Source organism: Tamandua tetradactyla, chromosome 23 (genome assembly GCF_023851605.1).
Source record: "Tamandua tetradactyla isolate mTamTet1 chromosome 23, mTamTet1.pri, whole genome shotgun sequence".
Lineage (NCBI taxonomy): Eukaryota > Metazoa > Chordata > Mammalia > Pilosa > Myrmecophagidae > Tamandua > Tamandua tetradactyla.
Window position 1 is genome coordinate 46404977 of NC_135349.1, and position 26708 is coordinate 46431684.

General features: G+C 42.9%; 1 protein-coding gene across 6 annotated transcripts in view; it reads right to left on the minus strand.

The window, feature by feature from the left end:
- The window catches only part of CLEC16A (C-type lectin domain containing 16A), a 285111-nt gene that overhangs the window by 238317 nt on the left and 20086 nt on the right, over window positions 1–26708 (minus strand). For 5 of the 6 annotated variants that reach the window (XM_077141803.1, XM_077141801.1, XM_077141802.1 and 2 more), the window contains exons 2-9: window positions 24254–24382; window positions 20640–20773; window positions 15117–15265; window positions 12216–12321; window positions 10453–10576; window positions 7380–7554; window positions 5755–5805; window positions 1260–1373 (exon numbers count right to left, since the gene is read on the minus strand). In XM_077141803.1, the coding sequence (XP_076997918.1) occupies window positions 1260–1373; window positions 5755–5805; window positions 7380–7554; window positions 10453–10576; window positions 12216–12321; window positions 15117–15265; window positions 20640–20773; window positions 24254–24382 (982 nt within the window). Of the gene's footprint in view, window positions 1–1259; window positions 1374–5754; window positions 5806–7379; window positions 7555–10452; window positions 10577–12215; window positions 12322–15116; window positions 15266–20639; window positions 20774–24253; window positions 24383–26708 lie in introns of those variants that run through there. The other variant, XM_077141804.1, reaches the window with a different exon arrangement.

Sequence of the window (26708 nt, forward strand, 5' to 3'; positions counted from 1 at the left end):
GTTTCTGGAAACTTTTCAGAGACTTCAAATGCTTTCTTGAATAGCAAAACACCCCAGCCAAACCATTATGCACCGGAAAAACCAGAAGGGCAAGGGGCTCTTATAATCATGCTCCACAGCCGTGTGGCCTTTCAGGCAACAGGATCACATTCCATTCACTGGTTCAGATAGGGTAGCAGAGGCTACTACCTGAGGGCAAGCTCAGCCCTTTGACCTGTGAAGCCACTGCCTGAGAATGTGGCTGCAGAGAGGGGACCCTCATGAAACACCCTTTGTTTAGAACACTCAATGTCATCTCAAATATTTGCCAAGCCCATGCTAGGGCAAACATAAAGTCAGAGAAGATGCCTGCCTGTATCTTAGAGTGGGTAAGATTTTGTGTCTAGGCAAGACAGAACTCGAAGCAAGGGTCGTCCAGGTTGCAGGTTTGACAAAAGCACTGGTACAGAGGCAAAAACACAAGGCATGCTTGGGGGAAAGGAGGCTGGACCAGCACGAAGGCAGCCTGGAGTACAGCTCACATGAGGGAAGGAAGAGAAGATACACAGCTGGGAAAGCGTAGGCAGAAGGCCTCATATTGGTCACCAGGTGTTTTTTAATGAACACAAAGTACAATCTCAAGTTGTCTTAGGACTAAAGACATGGTCTGGTTCTACCACAGTTCTGCAATAACTTAAAAACTGAGAGATTTTATATAAAAATGCAGATTTCAGCTTCTTTGGAAACATGACATGACCTAGCATTCTGAACTCAGATTCCTACAGAACTGCAAGCTGGGGTGGGTGTCGCGGAGGAGGGGGGGGGAGAGCAGCTGCTCACCAAAGAAGTGTATGAGTTTCTATTTACCACAGTCCCCACCAGGCTCTACCATTCTCACCTGGGCCTACTTCATTCGTAGATGTTTTCTGTCTAGAGTCATAGATATCCATGCCTTAGAGTTTACAAGATCCTTTCCCACACAGCTCTTATTCTGTTCCAATAACAATGTATCACAGATATGCACCCTGAAGCCCAGAGTGGTGCAATTCCAGGTTTGTTAACATAGGATCAATCAAACCCACAGTTAGTACCAGACCCGATATTCCTGGGTTTGCATTTCAAGACTCTGATTAGGTCCCCTGAATCCCAAACCAATTTATGTATCATCACTCCTGTGTAAGCAGAATGCTGAATTCTTATTTTAGAGAAATACACCTATTAACAAAACAAGCCAGGGTTTCTTATCCAGGCAAGATGCAGTCTCAAAACTAATGACTTACAGAAGTTCTCTGAACATCTTGCTCAGGCTTGGCATACATCTCAGACACATCACCGTTCAAAATGACCTCGGCTAATGAGTTCACCAGTGGTGCATGATGTATAATTAGGAAGACCTGATGAAAGAGAAGAAATGGGATTTGCATTAAACTGTGCAATTTTTCAACCTCTTCCTTCCTCAATCTGAAACAACTGGATTGGGCTGATTAAGTTCTGTATTAAGCAGCAATCACTGTGAGTCAACATCCAAAGAATGGGTCACATTTAGAAGAAATCAGTTACCATTTTTCTCCCTAAGAAGTTTGCTCCTCCTTCAGACTGTTGCCTATTTGGCTGGCTGCTCTTTCATCGGAAGAAAGCACATTAAAGCAAGACTGTCTTTCATGGCTGGTTGAAGCCAAACCTGGCTTAAATGGAGCAACATGGGAAAGGAATAACCAATCCAACAAACTCCTTCCTTTCCACAAGTATTTTCACATCAAATTCAGTTATGATAACACTAGAAGGCACTCTCCCAATTCTTAAGTCATACAGGAATGGGGCTGGTGAGTCTTGTTCCAATCAAGGACTTGGCAAAGGGTGTGTTATACAGAGATTCCATTGCTGGAAAAAGCTATGACCTCTGTGGTGGGTTTCAGGACACTGGGATTTCATGGCAACATTGACAGGTGTGGGAACTGTGAGGAAGAAAAGCCACACTTCCTGCAGCTAGGGGAAGCAAAAGGGAAAGTTATTGCTTAATGGGTCCAGAGTTCCTGTTTGGACTCATGAAAAAAATTTGGTAATGGATGGTGGTTATGTTAACACAGAACTCTGAATGTAATTAATGGTTGAAAATTTGGTTAAAATGCCAATTTCTATTATATATGTTATCACAATAAAATGTTTTTAAAAGTAAAAAAAACAAAACGGTACCAGGAACATAGAAAGTGCTCAATAAATACTAGCTGTTATTAGTAGTTAAAAAAAATAAATAACTGACAAGGAAAGAAGGAATGGAGGGAGGGAGGAAGGAAAGGAGAGAAGGGCAGGCAGGCCATACAAGCCAGAAACAGCTGCAGTTATACCAGGATGCCAACGTGGAAGGCACTGGGCTGTCAGATGGCCCAGCTGCTCCACCCTCTTGCCCAATGTTCGGAGGAAGGGTTGAGGAATCAGGGCATTCAAAACTGGCTTGTGAAGTTGGCAGGTATAGCAAAACACACCAGGTATTCAGTTTTAAAATATAAAGACAACAAGGCACAGGATAATGGGTGATGTATCTACACTTTGTTTATAAAAGGGTGTGTGTGTGTGTGTGTGTGTGCACGCGTGCGCGCGCGTGCATGTTCCTGCTGCATCTGCTTATATATGCACAGGACAGGTTTTCTCAACTTTGGCATTACTGATGTCTTGGGCCAGATAATTCTTTGCTGTGGGGGCTGTCCTGTGCGCTGCAAAATATTCAGCAGTATCCTTGGCCTCTATCCATTAGATGTCAATAGCATCCTCTCCCCTAGTCATGACAACCAAAATTGTCTCCAGACACAGCCAAAGGTCTCTTGAAGAGTGAAACTGCCCCAGCTGAGACCTGACATAGAATGTCTCTAGAAGGACACACCAGAAAATCTCTAATTGCAGTTGTCGTTGGGGACAGAAACTAGGAGCCTGACCAGAAGTGGAAAGGAAACTTGACTATCACCTGTTTGAACTTTGAACTTTACAACTTTATTTTTAAATATAGTTAAAAAATAAAACAGTAAAGGCAGAAATTGGTAACACTGGTTACTTCTGGGGAGCAGGACCAGGTATCTGGGGCCTAGGGGTGAGAGGGAGTCTTTTCCCTAGATGTCATTTTGAAATTCTTGATATAATGAATATGCTATACAAAAAAAATTAATACAATTAAAATTAGGCAAAAATTACAGGCAGAATAGCCAAACGTGGCACCTACCTAAAAAAAAGCACATCTGTTTTTACAGTACCAGGGAGATCTTTACCATCACAGAGATTATACAGTCTGAAACTGGTGAGCTCACCCATGTTCAGGGCTGCAACAGGCTACAGTGATGAGGACAATGACTATTCTCATCTTTACCATGTCAGAATTACCACCATTGTTCACCCAACCACAAAACAAAATCCCAAATCACCAAGTTCCTTCATTCCTTCCACAAATATTAAAGATGCATCATGCACCGTGTGTGACTGTTACTTTGATTAATCATTCATCTTTTACCCAGCCCACAAACCATCAGGAGCATCTACTAAAGCCCAGTGGACAGAAGGCAAGTGATTGGTGCCTGTGGACCCACACATAGTGCTGGTTCCTGATGCTCTGAACAGAGAAAGTGGGCGGGGTGCTATGTTAGCAGAAATGTGTGTGCAGACTCACAGAGCCAGACCACGCTTTCCACAACACACTCTCCATACCACGCTCTCATTATGGGCCACAGTTTAGTTCCAGCAGGTGGCATCACTGGTTGCACTAAATCAACATCATTAATGTGAATTTTATTGGTTTTGTAGCTGTGCTTGTAAAATAATTTGTAAGTATGTTTTTTGACGGTAATGTAGGGGGTTAAGGACAAGAGATTTATATCAGATTTTAGGTTTTCATATAATTAGGCAACATTACAATAAAACCAAATGAAAAGGCAGAGGGAAGAAGGGCTTGAGATATTTTATCTTTAAATGGAGTCTATTGCTCAAGCTTGAGAAACACTGAATCGCAAACTATGCTTTTTGGGAGATGTTGAAATAATTAATTAGGTATCTGAGCTACTGGTCTTTCACTGAGAAAACAGGGGAGAGAGGCGTGACCCAAAACCCCCTGCCCTAAATGCCAGTGAAATGGGGTTTTGGCGACCATGCTATTCTGACAGGACCTTGCCCACCTTGCAGAACTCCAAGAACTGAAACAGTCCTGAAGACGCTTTGCACGGGATTCCTGTGGCTGAGCATCTGGCCTGCCAAGTCCTGCTAGACTCCCAGAATCCCAAGCAGGAGATACTGGCGGATTTATAAGGAGGGAGCAGAAAATGCTGCCAGGAAAGGCTAGGGTTTGCACCAAGCTCTCTGGCACAAAGGGGCATTCAGGACAAGTCAGCCCTGTGGCAGAGCTCTGAGCAAACAGAGCTCCCAGAATGAGACTCTGAGATGTGAGTGAGGCTCAGGCCACATCCGGATCCCAATCTCCTCCCTATTAGGAGGAGGCTGAGCCAGAATCTCTCTTCTCAGGCCAACAGGAGACAGCCCCACTCCATACTAGGAATGGCCCAGGGATCAAGTTAGAAGGACATTCTGTGATCAAAGCAATAAATACCTGTGCCACTGAAGAAGTGGAAACAGAGCTCTGGTCAAACGTTTGACTGCTTGACAGTCTAATGAGGTGGCTTGAGAGTCTGGACTGCTTGTAATAAAAATATTTTTAAAGTTATGTAACTGGGTCACCATGGAGTTTTTCCCTTCTTGTAAATATTAGATAATTGCGAGAAGGAAACACACTAGCTTAAGGGGGTAAAGCAGACAAATTGGCTCAAGACACAAATCTGGGAGCTAAGGCTGCTACAAGGTACCTTTCAGAATGTAATCTGGGAACTAGGACCATGATAAAAGCCTTAAAAAACAGCTTCATTACAGGAAGTTCGTTGCATCAAGGCCACTATGTGTACGTACACACTGGGTCCTGCAGTTTGGGGCTAATTTAAAAATGCCGTGAATAAGATACACGCAGTCCACATTCCCAGGGTAATCAGTTGTTCTGGAAACTTGGTCCCCATTGTAAAAATCAACTACATGAAGGCCAGGTTTGGTTTCTTTTTAATTTTTCTTTAAATCTCCAACCACCACCATGAAGGAGATGTACACTACCTCTATTTAGTATCTGAATGACAGAACCTCTCTTATTTTATTGGTATTTTATATCAAGATGGGGCACTGAGAGAGAAGACAGGCAATGAGGCCTGGGAAATTTCTGAAAGGCAGCAGTGTTAAAAATGTGATAGGTAATGAGTCTAATGTAATTTTAATCAACTTGGTAATGATGTTATTAAATGGCAAAAGAAATGCAGTCTATTAGCAGCTAAGCACTACACTGACGCTCAAACAAACTTTGAGATTATGATCACTGGGCCCTGGATTTTGATCATGTTGAAGCTTAGTAATACATGTATATAAAACTGTAGCTGAGGATATTAATTTCAATTTTTAAACCATGATTCTGTGATTTGTAATAAACAAAGCTGTACAATTTAGTTTATGATAGCAGCACCTGAACTTCTCCAAAACATATACATATATATCAACAGTGGTAAATACTGTAGATTTATATATATATATATATATCTGCAGAATATATATATATGCACACACACTATTTTCTTATGTCGTCTATGACTTTTTTAATCTACATTTTTTTATGTGATTGTTCTTAACATGCTAAAAGTAATAAGTATAATTTGTTTTGCGTCAGAAAAAAAAAATGTGGTGGGGACACGGGTGAATGATCAAACTTACCTGCGACAGAAGATAGAGAGAAACTGGCAGGCTAATTTTCGCTCGTTCTCCCTAGTGAAGGTTGGGGAGAGAGAGAGAGAAGTACAAGTCACTCAAGTGAGCAACACAAAACATCTGAAGTCAAAAGCAAAATGTTTAAAAGAGAGGCTCCCTGGTTCCCCTGAATTCTTCCATGATGATCATCCTAAGGCTGCCCTTCCCTGGTTCTAGTCAAAAGTCTACTCTGCAAAATAAATTTGCAACCTAATCCTATTTAAGTCCGTTTACAAGGCCACTTTTTCTCCACCTGAGAAATCTTTCAATGTTTAGTCATGGATTAGAAGCTGGATCCAAAAGAAAATCTTGCTTCTTAAATTATCAAGAATGTTAATTTCCACCAGTGGGGGCACTGAAGGCCCCATCCCCAGAGGGCCTGTTCTCAGGGATGGGCTTTCAAAACTGGGGATCAAGAAAAAGATTTGGAGTGCTCTGACCTAGAAAAAGCCCCTCATTTGTATCAAGCTTGACGCTGTCCCACGTAACTGTGAGAGATTTTCTGGACACTTTTTTTTTTTTCGCATGGGCAGGCACCAGGAATCCAACCTGGGTCTCTGGCATGGCAGGCGAGAACTCTGCCTGCTGAGCCACCGTGACCCGCCCTGGTCACTTGTTTTGCAGATGAAGAAACAGGCTCAGAGAGGTTAATTGCCTTGTCTAAGGTCACACAGTTGGGAAAGGGAAGAGGTAGAGTTTGACTGCAACTCCAATTTCTGAGCTTTTTCCATGCCCCAAAATAGCTACCTGCAATTTTCTTCACTTATTTTGAGTGAGAATCCCCATGTAGTACCTATGAAAAGAAAGCTACACCTTCCTGGGACACATCTGCAGAGGTTGAAGTCCCTGCAGAGGAACCAGCCAGTTCTGCCCTGCCCTTGTGCTGGGAGCCTCTGCTCTCCCTCTGCCTGCCTCTTTAACCCTGGGAGGGACTGGGCAGAGGACTCTCTTCCCTGAAGTATTATTTCTCATAGCTGAAGTATTATTTCTCATAGGAGGACCTGAGAACCACCAGCTCAGAAATGCCTGGACAGCAGGTGAAATATGTAGGTTCCTGGTTCCACCCCACATTCACTGAGTCCCTGAGAGTGGGGCGAGGGGACCACAGAACGTACATGTGAATATGCACATCCCCAGGAAGGATTCTGAGGCCTGCTCGCAGGGAACAATTACTGCCCGAAGGCCTTTTCCTAAACATGCTTATCTCTTCCCAGTCCTCGAAAGTTTTGGTGCTGTCAGGAGTGCCTCCAAATCAATTAGCTCTGGCAACTAACAGAAAAAGTTGCCAAGGAAGGGAAGGACTCAAGGGAAGGATGCACAGAAACTAAAATCCTAAATTCACAGAGGTTTCCTGTTTCCTTCTAAAATCAGTAATCTTCTTTTCTCATTCTTTTTTACACACACATGCACTCATTCAGGAAGGAAAAGGAAAACCAGGGTGCTTTGTATGGAATCCCTCTCACACACCAAGCCTTGGTCCTTTGTAAAGCTCAGTCCAACCCCTAGGGACTATCTTCCTAGCCCAGGTTTGCCCGCTTTGGAAGATGACCTGGAGCCAACAGGAGCAATGAGTCCAGGCCCCACAGACCTACCTTGTCCTGATTCTCCAGCGAGTACACGTAGAGGGGGAGGAAGAGCCTGTTAAGCAGGTGGTCGGTGAGCACATCATTGAGGAACTCACAGTTGATGATGAGGATATCGTTGAGATAGTGCAGGTGGTCCAAGTGCTCAGCCACCAGGTCGCTCAGTTTCCCCCGATTCCGGTGCCTGCCAAGAGAAACAACCTCAGCCTGGAAACCAAAAGCCCAGGGCCCTCAGGCCAAAAACTTAGGTCACTGGGCAGAGGCAGGAAATGTTCTCCATTCAACAAATATTCAAATTAGTCTCAAGAGACACCTATCCTGGCCCCTATTGAGAGGAAACACAAAGAGAAAACAGGTAGGTCCACTGTAGTTGATTTTAGGAAATCATGAGGATCCCCAACTGATGGAGACCTCAGTACTACTTAGCCCTAAGCCACACCACAGCTAAGCTCTCAGCAAGCCATTTCCAAGAATAGCCACTAGCCAATGTGGGAAGATCCCCTGGCTCCCAAGATAAGCAATATTAATGGAGCAATAAATCCTAGCTAATTAAAATGCTCCAGAGTAGTTCTGAAGAGCAAAGCTGGCCTCTGTAGCTGGACCCTTCCCATGGGCCCTGACCACGAGAGACAGAGCACAAGGACTCCACATTCTCCCCGACCCTGCCCCTCATCTCTGACCTGAGGTCTGTCTCCTTGCAGTTAAGCAACGGGCTCAGTGGGACCCTCTGGCAAATCCATCCCACACTCTGAAAGAACAGAGCTGCACATTCACCACCCTCAAAGTATTTCTCTTACAGAGAGCAATCTAGCTAACCTAAGACCTTTTTTTTTTTTTGTATTATTACTACTCAAGTAATGAACGTGTGGTCATTTCAGAAAACAGAAAATTAAAAAATAAAAAGCAAAAAGAAATGAAAGATTCCCAGTGCCTACCCATGCAAAAAAAAAAAAAAAAAAAATGAAAGTCTCCTATAATCCCACCACTAACACAGACTGACTATTTAATTAACATTTTGGTACTTATGATCCTACAATCTGTTTTACACATTTATAGTCTCTTCTTATAGTCACATAAAATATGTGTTATATATCTATCTGTCTAACTATATGTACTTTTAAAAAATAAGTAAAAACAGAATCAACTTTGCTTCTTTTACTTAAGTTTAGATAATTCTTCCTCTATTATATTTTAATAAATATTTACTAAAGATTTATAGGAAATACGTTATAAATCCCAATAATACAATAAGTACCTGTAAATCCACCATCTCAACTATAATGCTTAGAACTTTTTCCCCATTTAATAAAATATATTGTGATGATTTTTGTTCATTGGGTAAAAATCTTTATTTTTTTATTTATTTTTTTTATGGGCAGGCATCAGGAATCGAACCTGGGTCACAGACATGGCAGGCAAGAACTTTGCCACTGAGCCACTGTGGCCCACACTAAAACCTTTACTTTTAAAATTATCTTATTAAAATAATACATGCAGATGGATATAAAAATCAAATAGTACTGATAAGCTGCTAATGAAACAGCAGTTCCTTGCCCACCTTCCCCCATTCTCCAGAGGCGGCAGTTTTTTAAACTCTATTAGCTGTTTCTGCAAATAGTTCCCCCCATATTTCTATAAAATCTGAATGGACTTCTGCTTTGTGATTGATCTCTTTTACATGTTATCAATGGACCTCTTTGTGATCCCTCCACCCCTATTTCCCCAATAATTATCAGTAATTGATATGGACATTATAACTGTTCACCGCAGAGCTTTGGCTCTTCATAGAGAACTATGATTTCATTTCCTTTCTTGTATAACTTTTTGTTCATTCTGGAGTTAAGTGGCTCATTATGTTTCATATCCATGATTTTCAATATCTATACAGGTTCCTGATTTTTCCTAAATGCTCTGTCAGATCTGCAAGCTACCTTTCCCTACTTCTTTTCCAATATCAGATCTAATACTTTATCTAGCTCCTTCATCCCCAGCCAAGAGACCTCCTTCCTGGGTCCTTTAATTGTCCTGACCCCACTAGGATGTACCTCTCACCAGACCTGTGCAAAGCTGTCACTCTGGGGCACTCAGGGTCCTAACCAAGGACAATTTTGCCTGGAAGGGGATGGGGGCAATGTCTGGAGACACTCTGGGTTGTCACAAACAGGGCATGGTGGTGGTGTTACTGGCATCTAGTAGGTAGAGGCCAGGAATGCTGCTAAACACCCTAGGACGAGTGGGACAGTCCTCACAACAAAGGATTATTCAGCATCGAATGTCAATTGTGTCGAGGGTGAGAAACTCCGTTCTGGGGTTTCTGTTCACTACTTCTAGGGCCAAAACCACCACCTTAATCTTTCTTTTTTAAAAAACAGCTTATTGAGACATAATTCACATACTATAAAATTCATCCACTTAAAGTATGCAATTCAATGGTTCTTAGTATATTCATAGAGTTGTGCAACCATCACAACCAATTTTAGAACATTTTAATCATCCTTCAAAAAAATCCCTATCCTCATTAGCAAATGATTGCTCTCCATTTTCCACACAGTCCCCACCTCTACTCCCTTCAGCCCTCAACAACCACTGATGTACATTCTGTCTCTATGGATTTGCTTATTCTGGATGTTTCATATAAGTGGAATCATAAACTATGTGGTCCTTTGTGGCTGCCTTCTCTCACTTAACATAATATTTACAAGATTCAACCATGTTGTAGCATGTATCAGTACTCCATTCCTTTTTACGGGTGAATAATATTATAACAAACAGATATGTTACATTTTCTTTATTCATTCATGGGTTGATGGATCATCCTAATCTTTTGTACCAGCTGCCTAGCACCCCTGTCTACGGGTGTACTGAATTGATTTACTTTATTTCCCTTTTGTGATGCTTCCAAGTTGATCCCAACTTTCTGTTGTCACCAACAGGAAGGCAGAGGCTTGTAGAATATGGATGTCTTCCCTCTGCCTATAAATAGGTTTGTAAGTTTGGTTCTAGCGTTTCCTTTTCCTCAAAGATATCTGAATTCTCTCCACGCATTCTATTTACCTATTGAGTACCAAGGAGGGATACTTACTCCTCATCAGTCTGCACACAGTTATCAAGTTCGATCACATGGCTCCCAATGAACCAGACCAAATTGGAGAAGTAAGGAACAGCGGTTTTATCTCTGATATAGTGCAGCATGGCCTGGTTATCCACTGAGAAAATTCACAAAAGAAAAAAAAGTCAAGCTACAAAATTAACTTGGGAGAGATTAAAAAAAAAACAAAACAAAACTATGAAAAGTCCTCAAATGGCATCCTGAATCTTTTCTATCTTGCCAGAAATACTTGAAAATATTTATCTTATTCATAAAATTGTATTCATCAAGGAAGTTCTTATGATATTCTTTGAAATAGCCAAATAAATCAGGCTAAACATTACAAATGCAGTTAAGAGTTTGCTTTTCAGCAGTGGGTTTAGCTAGACTACCATGAAATCTACCATTCTCAAGCAAGCTTCCTGGATTTGCAAGTAAGGATAAGTTAAGAAAGCAGAAAACCAGAGGTTAATAACTTACATGACACTGCAATAAGGAACACAGGAATCGTCATTGAAGGAAAGGCAAAAAACAGACAACAGTTAATAGGGTTACGAACTGGGAGGGTGAGACTTTTGTGCAGAGGGGTAGAGACTGAGGGCAGCAGGCATCTAAATAGAAAGATACAGGTTAGGAGAGAACAAGAGAAAACAGAGAACAGGAGGCACAGAGCCTCGGCTTGGACCAGTTCACAAATTCAGAAACTTGCCAGGTAAACTGGGGAGCATGGGCCTCAATTCCAAAGCGGCCACAGCTTCTAAGTGCCAGCTGCCCAGCACCCTGCAGGACTTCCAAATCTACCCATTTTCAAGTCAGAAATCTAGACTGCTAAACAGGATCTCCCCATTTTTAAATACTGGCACACAATATATCTCTTTTCAAAAACCAATTAAGTTAATGAAAACATCGGAGGGCTGGAATTGACCCTCACACCCTCAGTTTGCAACCTCTGTATGGGCCCAACTGGGCTCTTAAAATTAATGCAATCTCAGAAATAGACTAGAGTTCCCGAGGCCTGCCCTCCCCTCCCCCACAATTACAGTCACCTAATAACATTCCAACATTTGATGGTCAAAGACATTTGATGCTTGAGAAAACAGAGTTCCAGCTAAGGGCACTACTGGAAAAATAATCCCAGTGTTAGGCAGAGAACTTCCAAACTTGTGCCCTGCCAGCCTTTGTGCTTGTATGGGCAAGAAACTGGGATAAAAGGGCTTTCTCGTGGGGCACTGTTTTGAGCATTAAGTACATCTTGAAGGAGAAAAGGAATTTGTAAGTGCTCTGCTTTGCAGCAACTCAGAAGACAATATTGCCTCCTGCTGTTTGTGACATTAACTACATTTATATGTTATTTTAAAGATAAATATCCTCTAGCTGTACTACAAGCATCTTTTACAAGCCAAACCACAAAAATTAAAACCCAACATTTAAAAGACAACTTTGCCTTTATAATATTGCCACTCCGAGGCCACATGTGCCTCTCTAAGGTCATCATGACACCCATCTCTCAGCACTTAGCAAGATTTGAACCTGCAAAGACTGGGTATACCCAGAGTCATCAGTGGTACAAAAATGTATGTAGGGAGCCAGCTAAATGTCCAACAATGACAAGCTTTCCTTGGGACAGGGACTCATGGCTTATATAATAAACTAGCTCCCTTGACCCTTTCTGAGAGTTCTATGCAAAAATGCAGGAGAGTGGGCACTTGCTGCCAAGCCAGAAATCAAATGAGAGATGAGCTCTTATGGAAACGTACCTTTGTAGACGTTCAAAGTTATGGTTCTTACGGCAATTCTAACCATGCTTTCAGAGTGATTAAAAAATTTGATGGCTTCTGTATACAGGGCAAAGTCATTAGTGTGCTGAAACACAAAGTAACAGAAACAAGTTACAAATCCAAGAGGGCAGGCCTGCCCCTACTCTAGCTTTCTGAACTCTATCAGACAAAGAAATATTACCAACCTGAACCTGAAGGTAGTAGTTGATTCCCAGTAGGGAAGGTGGGAAGGGGGACTGCAGATCCCAGTGTGGAGAAGGGAACCATGGAGAAAATAGAAAGGGGTCCGCAACATAAGTCAAGAGAACTGGTCCTGGCTAATGTCAGACCCAGATTCATAACTCTACCACTTCTTAGCCATAAACTAATCATTCTAAGGCTCAGTTTCCTCATCTATAAAATGGGGACAATACCTACTTCCTAGTTGTTAGGATGAAATGAATTTCAGGCACAGTGCTAACCATGATGCCTGACACCTAAGGAGAACTCAGTAGTAACACTAACCATCATTATTAGATGCTGCCTCCAATAATAAAAGTCAAACTCGAAGTTTTACTAAATTCAGTCTCCTTCAGCTATCATATATTTCACTATCTGAAAATAGTAAAAGTGTCAACAGTTTCATGGAGAAAGAGTTCCAGGCATCTTTTGATATTACAAAGGGATATTCAAAATGGATTCAAACAGTTGTGACCACAAATATCCATGATCCAAACTTCAGGAAAAAGGTGACTCGGGATCTAGACCTAGGCCCACACGGTGGCATGCTCTGCTGCCTTCTCATGACTATTTCCCCTCACGGTTCAGCTAGGAGGCCTGAGGCTTTGAGAATATCCACAGCAGGCCAAGAGAGGGAGTGAGGACCTGGGGGACTAGCAACCTTCAACTTCCCAACCAGCCCTTCCTGGCTGTGAGGAAGTAGAAGCTCACGGCAGACTGTCCAGGGGAGAAAAGTCATCTCGAGGACTAGAAGCGTGCACTTAACACATGGTACCTACTTCCTGGCCCACATACAAGAGGAAACCAAGCCCACCTCAAAAGTCAGGCTCCTAATACTCCTCTGATGACCAACGGGATGTTATTCCAGAACCAACACTCTGGCCCCAGAATCCCAGGGTTTTTTCCCCCCAGCCTGATGTACTGAGGCCCAGAACTGCCTGAATGGAGGGAGAATCTGGCCATATCTCTGGTCTGAGCTTTGCAGGTGGGTTCCCTTCACCTGAGAGAACCTTTTGGAGAATGCTACCATCATCCATTTGTTCCTTGGGCACATTTATTTAGTGCCTACCATGTGCCAGGTACTTAGCCACACAATGTTAATTTTTAAAATTGCCACACATTTTGTGGTTGATAGCTAAAATTTCTTCCCTTGGAGGCCAGCTCTTTCCTTAATATTCTAAACAGATAAAACAAAGTCCAGAGTGTTGTTGCCACATCATACAGGGACAGCTGGATGAATTACGCCCCCAATTCAGAGCCTATGTGTGGGAACATAGTCTGACTTATAGTACTATGTACAGTACTATAGTACGTAGGCTGCATAGCATATATAACCACCAATTGGAAGACACTTGCCATGCAAAAAGCACAGAGCTGTGTGGTAGCTGGCTTCCCTGATGATCCCCAAAGAGCCTCCCCTCCTGTGTTCATGCACTTGTATTGTCCTCTCCCACATGTGTGACTAGGTTTTGGTACAACTGATCATGTGTGACTTTCAAGGCTAGGTCATAAAGGCTATGCCAGCTTGCTTTGTTCTCCTGGATCACCGGCTCTAGGGGGACGTCAGATGCCAGGCCATGAGGACACACAAGCAGCGCAGTGGTCAAGCCCACTCAGAAAGGAACAAAGCCCCCTTCCTGCCAACAGCCAGCACCGACTGCCCAACCATGTGAACGAGGAGTCTGGGAAGCAAGTTCTCTCACTGCAATCCAGCCTTGAGATAACTGCAGCCTCATGAGGGAACAAGGAAGAACTGCCCTACCAGGCAGCTCCCAAATTCCTGGTACACTATGAGAGAAATGTAAGGCAATTCTGACCAGGGAGACATGACAGAAAATATGCTGGGAGGCTTCTGGGAAAGTCTTTTTGGACATTAAAAAGGGATACAAAAGGGAAGTGATCTAATCAGGCTTTTCAGCAGACAGGTCATGTCTGAGGACAAATATCAACGATATTGTCAGCAAAGCAAAAATGTGGCTGAGCCTCAGTCGCTGATGATCTGGCTGAGACAAAGGACAGCCAAAATCTGTACTTTTTAGTATATGATATAAATTGACCTTATTATTGCTCAAAATCCTTTTAACTGTCTATGTGTTCTCCAGGATGAGAGCAGCAACAATTTAGTTATTAAAACGGTTAAATAATTCTCCCATGGAGTGTCAGGGATGATACCTTTATAAAGATAATAGCAACCATTTAGGGAACCAGGTACATACTAGATGCTAGGAGACATCATCTCATTTAATTCAAACCCTGAAAACTTTATAAGGTATGCATTATCATGCCAATTCCAATGAGGAAACTGAAGCTCAGAAAAGGACTTGAACTTCGCTGAGGTCACACAGTAGGCCTGATTGGAGTTCGTTTTTCCCACAGGGCAACACTACCCCAATCAACATCCAGACATTTCTCCCTGTCAGGGATAATGCTCTCAGGTGGCACAAAGGGAGTTTTACATGCAAAATAGAAAAAAGATCAGTTGAGTTTAAGAAAAAAAATACCCACAGAAAACAGCACTTACAAAAGTCAAACAATGCCGCAATGAAAATCATGAAACAAGAGCAGAAGTGCTCTGTAAACGGACATGAGACCACCCAGACCTAAGGAGCCCCGAAACTGGTTAGCTTTATACCCGACAGTAGTCCTCTGGCAGTTACTTACCTCATTGTAAAAGAAATGGACAGTGTGGTTGTTTAGCTTTAATGACAGTGTTTTCAGGAATGATATATAATATGCCATAATCTCCTCATCAGAAAAGTCAAACTTATGTACAATGATAGAATTTACATAGTTATTGGAGAGCAAATAATCTAGAGGGAGAAAAAAGACAAAGCAAAACAGATAGGTTAACTCATGCTGGAAGCAAAGACAAGCAAAGAAAGTCAGGTAACAAGTGGAGGATCGTATTGACCCTTTAACCAGCAAAGGAATCATCTACGCAAAAGTCACCAAAAGTTCAAAGGCAAAGCCAAAGAAAGGACATGCCCTTCCCTCCTACACCAAATAGAAAAAGCATAGCTAGCTAAGTTCAACACAGAGCCAGAGATGGGGAAGATTAGATGGTAAGGGGACACTTTAACAAACCACCCACACATGTGGGTAAAAAGCACAGTATTCTATAAAAAGCTGCTCCATTTTGTTAGCAAAAATCACACCATCATCCTTGAATGCCACAAAGGGCCACACGTGCTTTTTCTCTCCCTTTATAGCAACATAATTTCATAAAGGTCACTGAATGCTGAACCCATGCCATGTACCAGCACTCAGCTGAGGGCTTTCCATTCTAGTTAATAGTCAGAGCAGGTCTCAGGGCCAACTGGTGAGCACAGTTGCTACCTAAGGGGCAGGCACCCCAACTCCCACCCCTGCGTACTGTGGACATGCAGGCTCTGTGGACAAGAACTTCCAACCGCATAAGAGAAGCAGGGAAAAAGATTTTCACGCAGCATCTCCTGACTTTGAAATTTGGGCCACTAGATCAACTAGCTTTTAAAACTGCACTGGTCAACAAAAACAGGTTTATAGGCCACCTGCAGCCCATGGCCTGGCAGTCTGCAATACTGGTATTAGGCCCATGCTGGACATGTTCTCCTCTGAGTCCTCACCAACCACTGTGCAAAGCAGAAGCTGCTGTCTCCACTTTCCACTGGTGAGCTCTGCACCAGCCCACCTGCCTCTCCACAAATGGTTAAAGGTAGAGCGTAACCAATGCCTACATGTAAAGGCAGATTCATGAGGCCTGAGAACCTCACTACTCAAGGATGGCTCTCAGACCTGCAGTATAGCATAACCCAGAGCTTATAGACCTGAAGCATCTTGGCCCCCAGTCAGAATCTCTGGGCTGGATCAAGCAGCCTGTGTTTTCACAAGCTCTGCAGGGGCTTTCTGTGCATGTGCATGGTGGGGAAAGGTACAGGACTGCCTATGTCCACATCCCGCCTCTGCCACTTCCTAGCTGTGTGACCTTAGGCTGATCACTTACTCCCTCCCAACCTCAACCCACCTTTCCTCAGTCTCTTTTTCCAAAAGATGGAACAACAGGACCTTCCTCACAGGGCTGCTTTGCATGGGCGCTCAACCATATTAGCTATCACTCTTATCATTACTCCTATTATTTTGAGTCGTAACCTCCACCACTGTATTCCCAGGACTGAATGATTCATGTAGGAGAATAGGAAAGAAGCCATTAAACTTTTCACAGCCAAAGAGGTGCCTAACTCAGGCCAAAGTATTACTGAAAGGGCTGCTCAGAATTACCATAAACAACAGAAAGGGCCAGCCAGAAGTAGGGGATTTTGAGAGAGGCTGCAGTTTGGGGCCATGGCCAGGTCCTCCCAAGAAGCCAATTGTCTGGGCAAGCCTGCTGCATTCAGAAAACTGCACAGGGTTTTATTCTCCAAGCAAGATTTGCAGTAGGCCATGTGGGCTGTAGTCTCAGAATAATGATTTTCAAAATCTCCTGGTTATAACAATTCCTGAGGCACTTGGTAAAAGGCATATTCAAGGACCTGCTCCAAGAGAGAAGTCAGTGGGTCTGGGATGGGATCTAAGAATCTCAATGCTTTTAAAAATGAGGTTATCTAAATTACAAATCTGAAGTGTACAGCTTGATATATATAGAAATTTACATGTATCTTAGGTACATATCCATGTATGTGTATACATATACATATGTATACATATACATATATATATTCACACACACACATATGCACAGTTCAAGTAGTTATGGTCTATAAGTCACCACCAATGTGAGTTAACGTATACTAAACCTTTCTCTTTGGGGATGTACAAGGTTAGGTTCCTGTGAGCCTCTGGTTACAATATTTTTATCAACTGTTCAATACAACAACCTTGTTTCAAGTGTTTCTATGTAAAGACCTCATTTAATAATCACTGTTGATTTATTAAAACAGCACTCACAACCAGCAGCACTATAATTCAGGCCTGGTCAAAGCTCACTTAGCACACAGCCTTTTTGAACTTCGAAACACTAAACAGTACTTCAGCACTACACTTGGGGGTCATCTTAAACAGTGTAATCACCAACAAAAAGCGCAAAAATGTGAAATACATGGCACTAAATATATTGTGAAAAAGACACATTTATAGACTAAGTTAAAACAAGAAGGCAGCATGTCATCTTGTTCGACCTTAGCTAGAAACATGCTCATTGGGCAACTCAAATTTTTCACTACTCTTTGCATGTCCATGAATGACCAAGAAGGCACTGGATGTATTGATTTTGGGGCCACTAATAAATTTTAGTGTATAGACAAATTGCAAAAAACATGGAACGAGTGAATAATGAAAATCAATTGTGGATATCTGTAACATATATATTTATCTCCCACAAATCTAAAGTGTTCAGTTTGGGGAATTTTCACATATACGCACTCTGTAAGGATCACCCAGATCAGACAGAGCACATTTCCAGCTCTCCAGAAGACTCCCTCATGTCTCTGTCCAGTCAATACCCCTACCCCAAAGGCAATCGTTTTTTACTTTCTAGCACCTACATTCCCTATGCTTGTTCTTGAATTTCACGTAAATAAAACCGACTGTATGCACATTTCTTGTGCCTGGCTTCTTTTGCTCTTAGAGTTATTCCCATTGTTTATTCCTTTGTTTTGCTAGGTAATATTCCATTCTTTGAAGAGCCCACAATTTATTTATCTACCCAGAATCTTGTGACAAGCAGCCACGTAATTTGGATGCTTGCCTAGAGCATTTCCTTTTTGTCTGTGTCATCCAGGCTGTAGTTGGGGATAATAGGGGTGGAGTGACTGGCAGGAGAAGGAGGTAGTGTGATGTTTTGTTGAGCCTGATTGTGACTAGTTAGTGGCTTCCATGCTACCAGAGATATAGGCGCCTGTGCTGGCTCTTGCAGCTCCAGTTCTGCAAACTTGAGCCTCTCAACTCTATTCTGGAGCTGGAACAACATGGTCCATTCACCCTTAGCAGGGACTTTTCCAGGGATTCCAAAAGGTGACTCTGTGGGTGGTGGAGCCCCATGGGAGCAGTGGAGGTACCTCTATTATTTGCCTGCGATTTTTCTACTACCCCCTCACTGTGTGGCTGACTTCCTGTGGTCTCTTTTTATAATAAACCCAGGAGTCTATAAGTAATCTCAGTCTCTTGGGCCTTTCATCACTTCGGTCACCAAAGCCAATAGACGACAGGTGCCCGTTTATGAAATGGCTGTTTGTAATAGTGAAAAACTGGAAACCACCTAAATGCCCATCGGTCAGATTAGATAAATATGGTACAGCAAGACGTAGCCCTTAAACCAAGTTAGGCAGAGATATACAACAATGGAAAGATCTCAGATACAGTGGTAGGCTGGGAAAAAATAAAACAGAGTGAAAATGTTATGTGTACATGGAGGTGTTAAGGCGAGATTATACAGAATTTTACTCTGTAAATTTTTGTGGTTTTTTTTTACAATGAGGACATTTTCTTTCTGTAATTAGAAAAATTGCTTAAAAAGTCACCTATCCTCATTCCCTACAAATCCAAATCCAAGGTTTGTAAACTGATTTCTGCCCTTTTTTGCAGAGATAAAAAAGGTTCTGGTGAATGCTCCAGAAAGCCAGTGACATCAGCCTGTGTTTCTCAGAATACAGAAGTTTTTAGTCCCAGTACAAAAAAAGCCATGTGTTCCAGAGAAATCCTCTATTAGTCAGAATTTTTGATGGCACCAATTCCAATCTTTAATCCAGTCACCCTGAGACTGGCTAGGCTTAGAAAGGGTTACAAGAGAACAGATATTTGGGGGTAACACTGGATTTTAATGATAAAACCAACACTATTGCACACTTCCTGGCTGCCAGACCCTATCACATTTAATCCTCAAATGACTGTATTCCACTGGTACCATGAGTATCTTCATTCCACAGATGTAGCCCCACAATTTGGAGAGCTAACTCCCCAGAGCACACGCGGGGAGTGACAGGGAGTATGTGCCTGAACTGGGCCTTGAACCCAGCTTGATCTTAGTTCAGGGCCTTTGCCACTGAGCTGCATCTTCCCCTCTCAGAGAGTTAAAAAACAGCACTTACTTCCTACCGGGTAACAGGAGCTGTGAACCAGGGAAAACATTTAGAGACAATTGCCAACTAGCCTTCCCAGGAATTGTAACAAAAGTCTCCTGAGATAGCAGTGCCACCTAGTGGCTCCTTCTCAGAGCCACAATTCAGCAGTTCTATCCTATCTCTTCCTCCTTCCCCAAGGAAGAAGGCCACCATCTCTTATCTCCTTCCACCCACTAGAAACTTTGGTTCGAACCTGTCTTATGGACCTAGATCCTGCTTTTGATATAGACATTTAGCCACTTGTCTTCTCTCCCTACTTCTTGTGGGCCTGGGACTTGGTTTAATCAGCTTGGAATAAAACGAGTAGGCAAGCACAGAAGATTAGGAGCTAAACCAAGGCTTCTCAACCTTGGCCATACTGACATCATGGGGTTAGAAAATTCTTTGTCAGGGACCACCTGTGCATTGCAGGATATTGAGCAGTATCCCTGGTCTCTACTCACTAGATGCCAGTAGCACTCTCCCCACCCCAATTGTGACAACCAAATGTCTCGACATTGACACATGTCCCCGGGGCAGGAGGGGCAGGAACCACAATCACTCCCACTGAAAGTCACTGAGCTAAACTCCTAAACTCACCTGGCCTGCAACCCCTTCTCTATTTGGGCTTTACTAGTGCTGTCAACTTGGGGCAGGGACTCAAACTCTCTCAGCGTCAAAACGTGAGGGCCAACAGCACCTGCCTCTCACAGGTGGTTGTTACTGATGAAGAAACCAGGGCTTAATAAGGGCAGGTAATAAGGTCAGAGTCACACACTGACTGGCCAGGGAGCCAGGACTAAACCTGAGATCAGATACAAAGCCCATGCCCTACATGCTTTTTGGCCAAGGTCTTCCTTCTCCTGATTCTTCTTATGCTCATACCATTAGCTGATTATTCACTGGCCCCATCTCTTTAATAACAAGCTATAAAAAAGAAATGCAAACACTTTCATAGTCATCCAGAAGAGGTGAGCCCTTTTGTAGTCCTTCACAGTGCCCCACTGTACAGAGAGATGACCTGGTAAGCACAGGCAGACAGCAATATGGAAATGATGCAAAACTACATGCTTAGCAGTTTAGAGTCAAACATCAAGGGACGCAGCCTTACAGAGTGAGGTCTCATGACTGATATTCTCAAAGAGGATGTTTAAGGTCTGCAACAGCTGAACGCAGACGTAGCGGCCCGATTTCTGCCGCAGGATGTTCAGGAAGAAAACAAACATGTTCTTCTCGAGGAAGAAGCTGTGAAGAGAACGAAAAAGAGTCATGTAGAAGTCCAGTGTTCCTCTGGTTACCTACCTGGCACAGACTCCAGCCCCAAAGATATCCACAGAACAACCAGACCATGCTCATCCATGCCCCTGGCTGCCATACTTCTCCGTTCCCACAATGCCATCTTCCATCAAGGCTAAAACACATCCTTCCAAGCCCTCATCCCAGGATATAAGAACAGTGCCGATTCTGGGAAGCAGTGAACTAGATTTCCAACAGAATGAAAGATCTTTACCTACTAAAGGTTGACACAGTAATCTGTTTGTAAACAGGACAAGTAGCATTTCTCCATCAAATATTTTATATCCTTAGTTTTCCTCACTAAACCTCTCTTTGCTATCCACACGTTTGGGTGTTATAAAAACAAAAAAAACTGAAATTCCTTGTGAAGGGATGCGATAATGTCAAATATGAATTTTGGTTCCAAATTGTCAAGTTGTAGTTTCCATAGAAAGAAATACGAAGGTGCTAGCACAGTACAGGGACCCTAACCAGTCTCCAAGTTTGCTTTTAGCTTTCTTGCTCTGGACACCACACTTGTCTACACACAGCCTGGGAAACACTGGCTTTTTGGGGGTACTCACTGACTCTTTTGATCTTGGGAAAGAAACAAAGCCCTTTTAAAAGGAAGAAAATGATGTTTCTAGTTAGGTGTTCTCTGTCTCCAAGCTAAGACCTAATGAATTCTTAGTTAAGAAACAGAGGAAACCCTTGTGTCCCCTGGTGGCCTTAGTTTTGGGGTCTCTTCAGTCTCATCTGCCAGCTCCAGGACTGCAGGGTCATGTGGCTAACACTTGCTCACTGCTGCACTGTTTGTTTGAATCCATGAAAGGATAAATAAATGAATAAATATGATCTAGAAAAGATCCCTAAAATCTTTTCCAACCCTGATTCTAGGAGCCAGTTTGCCTGCAAATGCCATGCATGTTGATCCCCAGCATATTTATATCAGTTGGCCTATTTTATCCACCTTCACTTCAGAATGTATAAAACCAGCGGCTCCCACATTTCACCCAACAAACTCACTGGCATACAGAAATCAATGTGGTAACCAGTTAAAATGCCTGTACCTAGATCTGGCCCAGAGACTGATTCAGTAAGTCTAGTGTGAAATCCGGGAGACTAGACTTTCTGAAAACTTCCTTGAGGACTGAGGGGCTTCTTGGAGAAATGGTTGGTTCTAGGCTGGGACTGAAAAAATACAAAATAAGTGCAGAGCATCTTATAGTACCTGAAAGAAAGGAAGTGGTCAAAAAACAAAAGGACAGGACAGATCAGAGGGACACAGCAGCCAACCTGAAAGAGCTCCCAATGGCCAAAGCTGGAACAATTTGAGCAACCAAATAAATAATATAGTATTATATTATAATCCAAAGTATAAAATAAGTATATATTCATGAGTCCATACTATTATAAATAAGTGACTGAATAAATATATATATGGAGTATTAGAATAAAAACTTTAAAAATAAAAATAATAAAATAAATGGGGAGAAAGGACAAATCTTCTGCACAGAAAACCAAGTAATATATACAGATACTGCCCCATCCAGGAAGTAGAGCTCAGCTGCCATTTCTTAACTACCCCTTGAGGGTGGGCAGACTTAAGTGCCTCACTTTCAAAGACTAGCATAGGGAAAGGGAAAGGTAACTTTCCAGAGCAGAAACCACCTTAACTAAGTGACCAGATTAACACCACCAGCAATGCCTTGTGAATGTCATGAATGTGATGAAAATGGCACTAAACATCTTTGCCATTTGTCCTGAAAACCCACCAGCCCAGACTAAACATGAGAAAAACAGACAAACCCAGACTGGTAGGACATTCTATAGGAGAACTGGCCAGTGCTCCTCAATACTGTCAGGGTCATGAAAAACAAGGGAAGACTGAGAAAGCATCATAGCCCAAAGGAGACCTGGAGACATGACAACTAAATGCAACGTGGTCTCCTGGATGGGATGCTGGAACAGAAAGAGGATGTTAATAGAAAAACGGGTGAAATTCAAATAAAGTCTTGAGTTTACATAATAGTAATGTGCTAACATCAGTTTCTTATTTCTGATAAATGCATCCTGGTAATATGTCAACATGGGGAAACTGGGTGAACAGTATACCAGAACTCTCTGTACTCTCTTTGCAACTTTTCTGTAAAAAATTATTCCATATTTAAAAATTTATTTAAAACAAACACATTCATTAGAGACTCTATTGGGTAGTTGCTTAGGAATCACCAGAACTATAAAAGTTCTAGCAGTTTTACTAAGATGAGAGCAGAACTAAGAAAGTCCATTCTAGTAAAGGAAGAGAGAATTTCTAGTCCTCTCCCCAAGGGTCTTTCTCATTTCCAAAAACAGGTAACAAACAAAAATTTTAATTTCCCATGAATCCTTCAAGAAAGGCAATCCTTTTCATAAGAAATACCTCAGTTTATTAATCATATGTTTCCTCTGGGGATCATGGCCAGTGTCACAGAAGCTTTGCATTATAAGGAGTTTGCATTTTACACAAGTAGCTTTACCTTAGATAACCTTACTGATGAAAACAGTGAGATATCCCAAAAGTCAGGATACCTTATAAGAGGCCAGGTTGGAAAATAGAACACCTTTCTTTATTATGTGGGTTTTAAAGGTGACCTCAATACTTATCATTGAGAGTATAGTTTTTGTAGTCTGTTTTTGGTTATTATCCTGCACTTAGCCTTCAAGAGAGGTCTAATGGGGAGAGAGTTCATGGTTACAGCATTTGCCTCTTAGCTGTTCAGCAGTGACAGCTTTCCCATCATTTGCTACCATTTACTGAATAACTATTTTACAACAGCATTCAGTAGGGAACTTTCTACTTCTTCCCTTAAAGATAAGGAAACTGAGGCTCAGGGAGGCAAAGAGCATGACCTAAAATTGTTCACCTAGGTAGTGTGAGAATAAGAAGTCCTTTCATGGGCTCTAGGTGTGAGCTGCTCCTCCACCACTTACTAGCTGAATGACCTTGAGCAAAAAAGGGGACAACAGGGCCTCTAGTCCAGGGGGTTGTTGGGAGACCTAAATGAGATGGATAACCTCATAAAGAGCTCATCATTGTGCTGGACCAACAGTAAACACAACGAATATTAGCCTTCAGTGACTCATCCAGAGCAGGTGCTTTCAGTTCACTTAGAATCTACCCAGGACATTTTCTACTTCTTTTGGGGAGATAACAAAGACAGTTGGAAAATTATCCATGATATTTTCAGATTTTCTAGGCATTTATTTCCATAACTTCCCCATTTTTGACTTGCATTTTTAAAGTGTTTCAAGGACATTTTATATGGATAGATAGATATAGCTACCTCTGTAAAACCAAATTACTGTCAAATCCTGACATCATCAGGAATGACTCATAGCATACATTTAGAAAAGTATTCCAAGGAAAAAAGAATCAAAACAACAAACAAAAAAAATAGAAACTCTTACTCAAATACAGAGCTGTCATTTTGATCTCCCCAAATCAGGATCTCGGTGATAGAACGGATGGTCTCCACTAGCAGGTTCCGGTTCTGTTCCGTGACTGTGGTATTTTTGGTCAAAACATGGTACAGATACCTGAGAGAATGGAAAAAGAGAAAAGTCAGAGATTGCCAACCAACTGAAATGGAAACCAGGCTCAAGGACCATTAGCAGCATTTTGGAGACAGCATTAGACATAACTCACCAGCTGAGAAAAATGGCAGACAGTGCACTGAAGTGTTAAACAGCCAAGACAACCAACATAAACTGAAGCAAGAAAACAATGAAACTCCTGATGAAAGCCATTCGTAAACTCCAGAGGGCAAGAGAATTGCCTGAAGAGGTGGATAAAGTTGGGAGCATCCAGAGCCCACCTGGAAATTCAAATTCAGCAGGACTAAGGGAAGAACCAGCATTGGCCTTTTTCACATGATTTCCAGGTTGATTTTAATGCCGATTCTTTCAGTTTGCTAATGCTGCCAGAATACAATATATCAGAAATGGGTTGGCTTTTACAAAGGGAATTTATTAGGTTAAAAATTTATAGTTCCAAAGTCATAAAAATGTCCAAATTAAGGCATCAACAAGAAGATACCTTCATTTAAGAGAGGTCAATCACATCTGGGTTTTCTCTGTCACATGAGAAGGTATATGTCAATGTCTGCTGGCCCTTCTTTCCTGGGTTGGTTTCCAAAATAGCTCTCTCACCTCCTATGGGTCCTTCTAGCTTCTGCTGGGGCATTTTCCTTCTCTAAGCACTGTAGGTCTTCTCTTAGCCTCTCTAGGGCAAAACTCTAAATTTCATCTTTTAGCTTAGCATCTCCTGGGGCATTTTCTGTATCCAAGCTTGGGTGCTTTCTCCAAAATATTTCCTTCTTAAAGGATTCTGGTAAATGGATTAAGACCTACCCTGAATTGGCAGGGTCACATTTCTATGGAAACAACCTAGTCAAAGAGTCCCACAACAACAACACATTTGCCCACACAAGATTGGATTAAAATAACATGGCTTAGCCGTCCTCTCCCTCTTTCTCCGCCGGCAGCGCTCCCGCCGCCATCCAGCCCTCCTCTTCCCCCTTCTGCTCCGGCGGCGCTCCATCCGCCATCTTATCCTTCCCTTTCTCCTCCTGCTCCGGCGGCTCTCCAACCACCACCGTGCCCTCCTCCGCCTTCACCGGCTCCTCCGCCACCGTCCTCGACAGCATTGCCACCCTCACCTTTCCTCCTCCAGAACAGCTACTGGGGGAGTGGAGACGATACAGAGCAGCTCCCGGAGCCACGACAGAGATCAAAGGGACGGCGTACCCCATCCGGGAACGGCTGACTGTCTGGGAGAACCAGCTCCGGTGAGATCGCCGAGGGGCGCGGGCTTTCCCGGGCGGGACGGCAAGTGGCCGGAGTCCCTCCCTTCCTCCTTCCCAGGCCAGCTGGCAGAATTGGGCAGGCGGTCCCCTTGGGCCGTGGCGGCTGGCTCCCCCACCACGCGAGGCCCCCTGGACCAACTGAGAGAGTTGGGTCGGAAATCCCCAGACCGCGGAGAACGGTGACGGGGGGGGTGCCTTTCAAACACGTGACTCCCCGGTCCGGCTGGGAACGGTGCACTCTCCCGGGCTGCGGCGGCTGGTGCCCTCCCGCCACGCTTGGCGCCCTGGGCTGACTAGGAAATTCAGTCGGGCGCTCTCCCAGGCTGCGGAGGATGGCGACCCTCCCCGCATTCAGACCCCCAAGCCGGCTGGCACTCTTCCAAGTCGCTTCAGCTGGCGAACCTCCCCCACGGTGAGAGTTTTCCAAAGTTAAAGGACCCACAGCACTTTTTACTGGTGGAACCCACAGACAAACGTGTGCCACGAGCACCACCTACTGGGCAGGATAAGAAAAACAGAACCCAGAGATTTCACAGAAAAATCTTTCAACCTGTTGGGTCCAACATCCAGGGAAATCTGACTAAATGCCCAGACGCCAGCAGAAGATAACGGATCACGCTCAGAAAATTGAAAATATGGCCCAGTCAAAGGAACAAACCAATAGTTCAAATGAGATACAGGAGCTGAAACAACTAATGCTGAATATACGAACAGAAATGGAAAACCTCTTCAAAAACGAAATCGATAAATTGAGGGAGGACATGAAGAAGACATGGGCTGAACATGAAGAAATAGAAAAACTGAAAAAACAAATCACAGAGCTTATGGAAGTGAAGGATAAAGTAGAAAAGATGGAAAAAACAATGGATACCTACAATGATAGATTTAAAGAGACAGAAGATAGAATTAGTGATTTGGAGGATGGAACATCTGAATTCCAAAAAGAAACAGAAACTATTGGGAAAAGAATGGAAAAATTTGAACAGGGTATCAGGGAACTCAAGGACAATATGAAGCGCACAAATATACGTGTTGTGGGTGTCCCAGAAGGAGAAGAG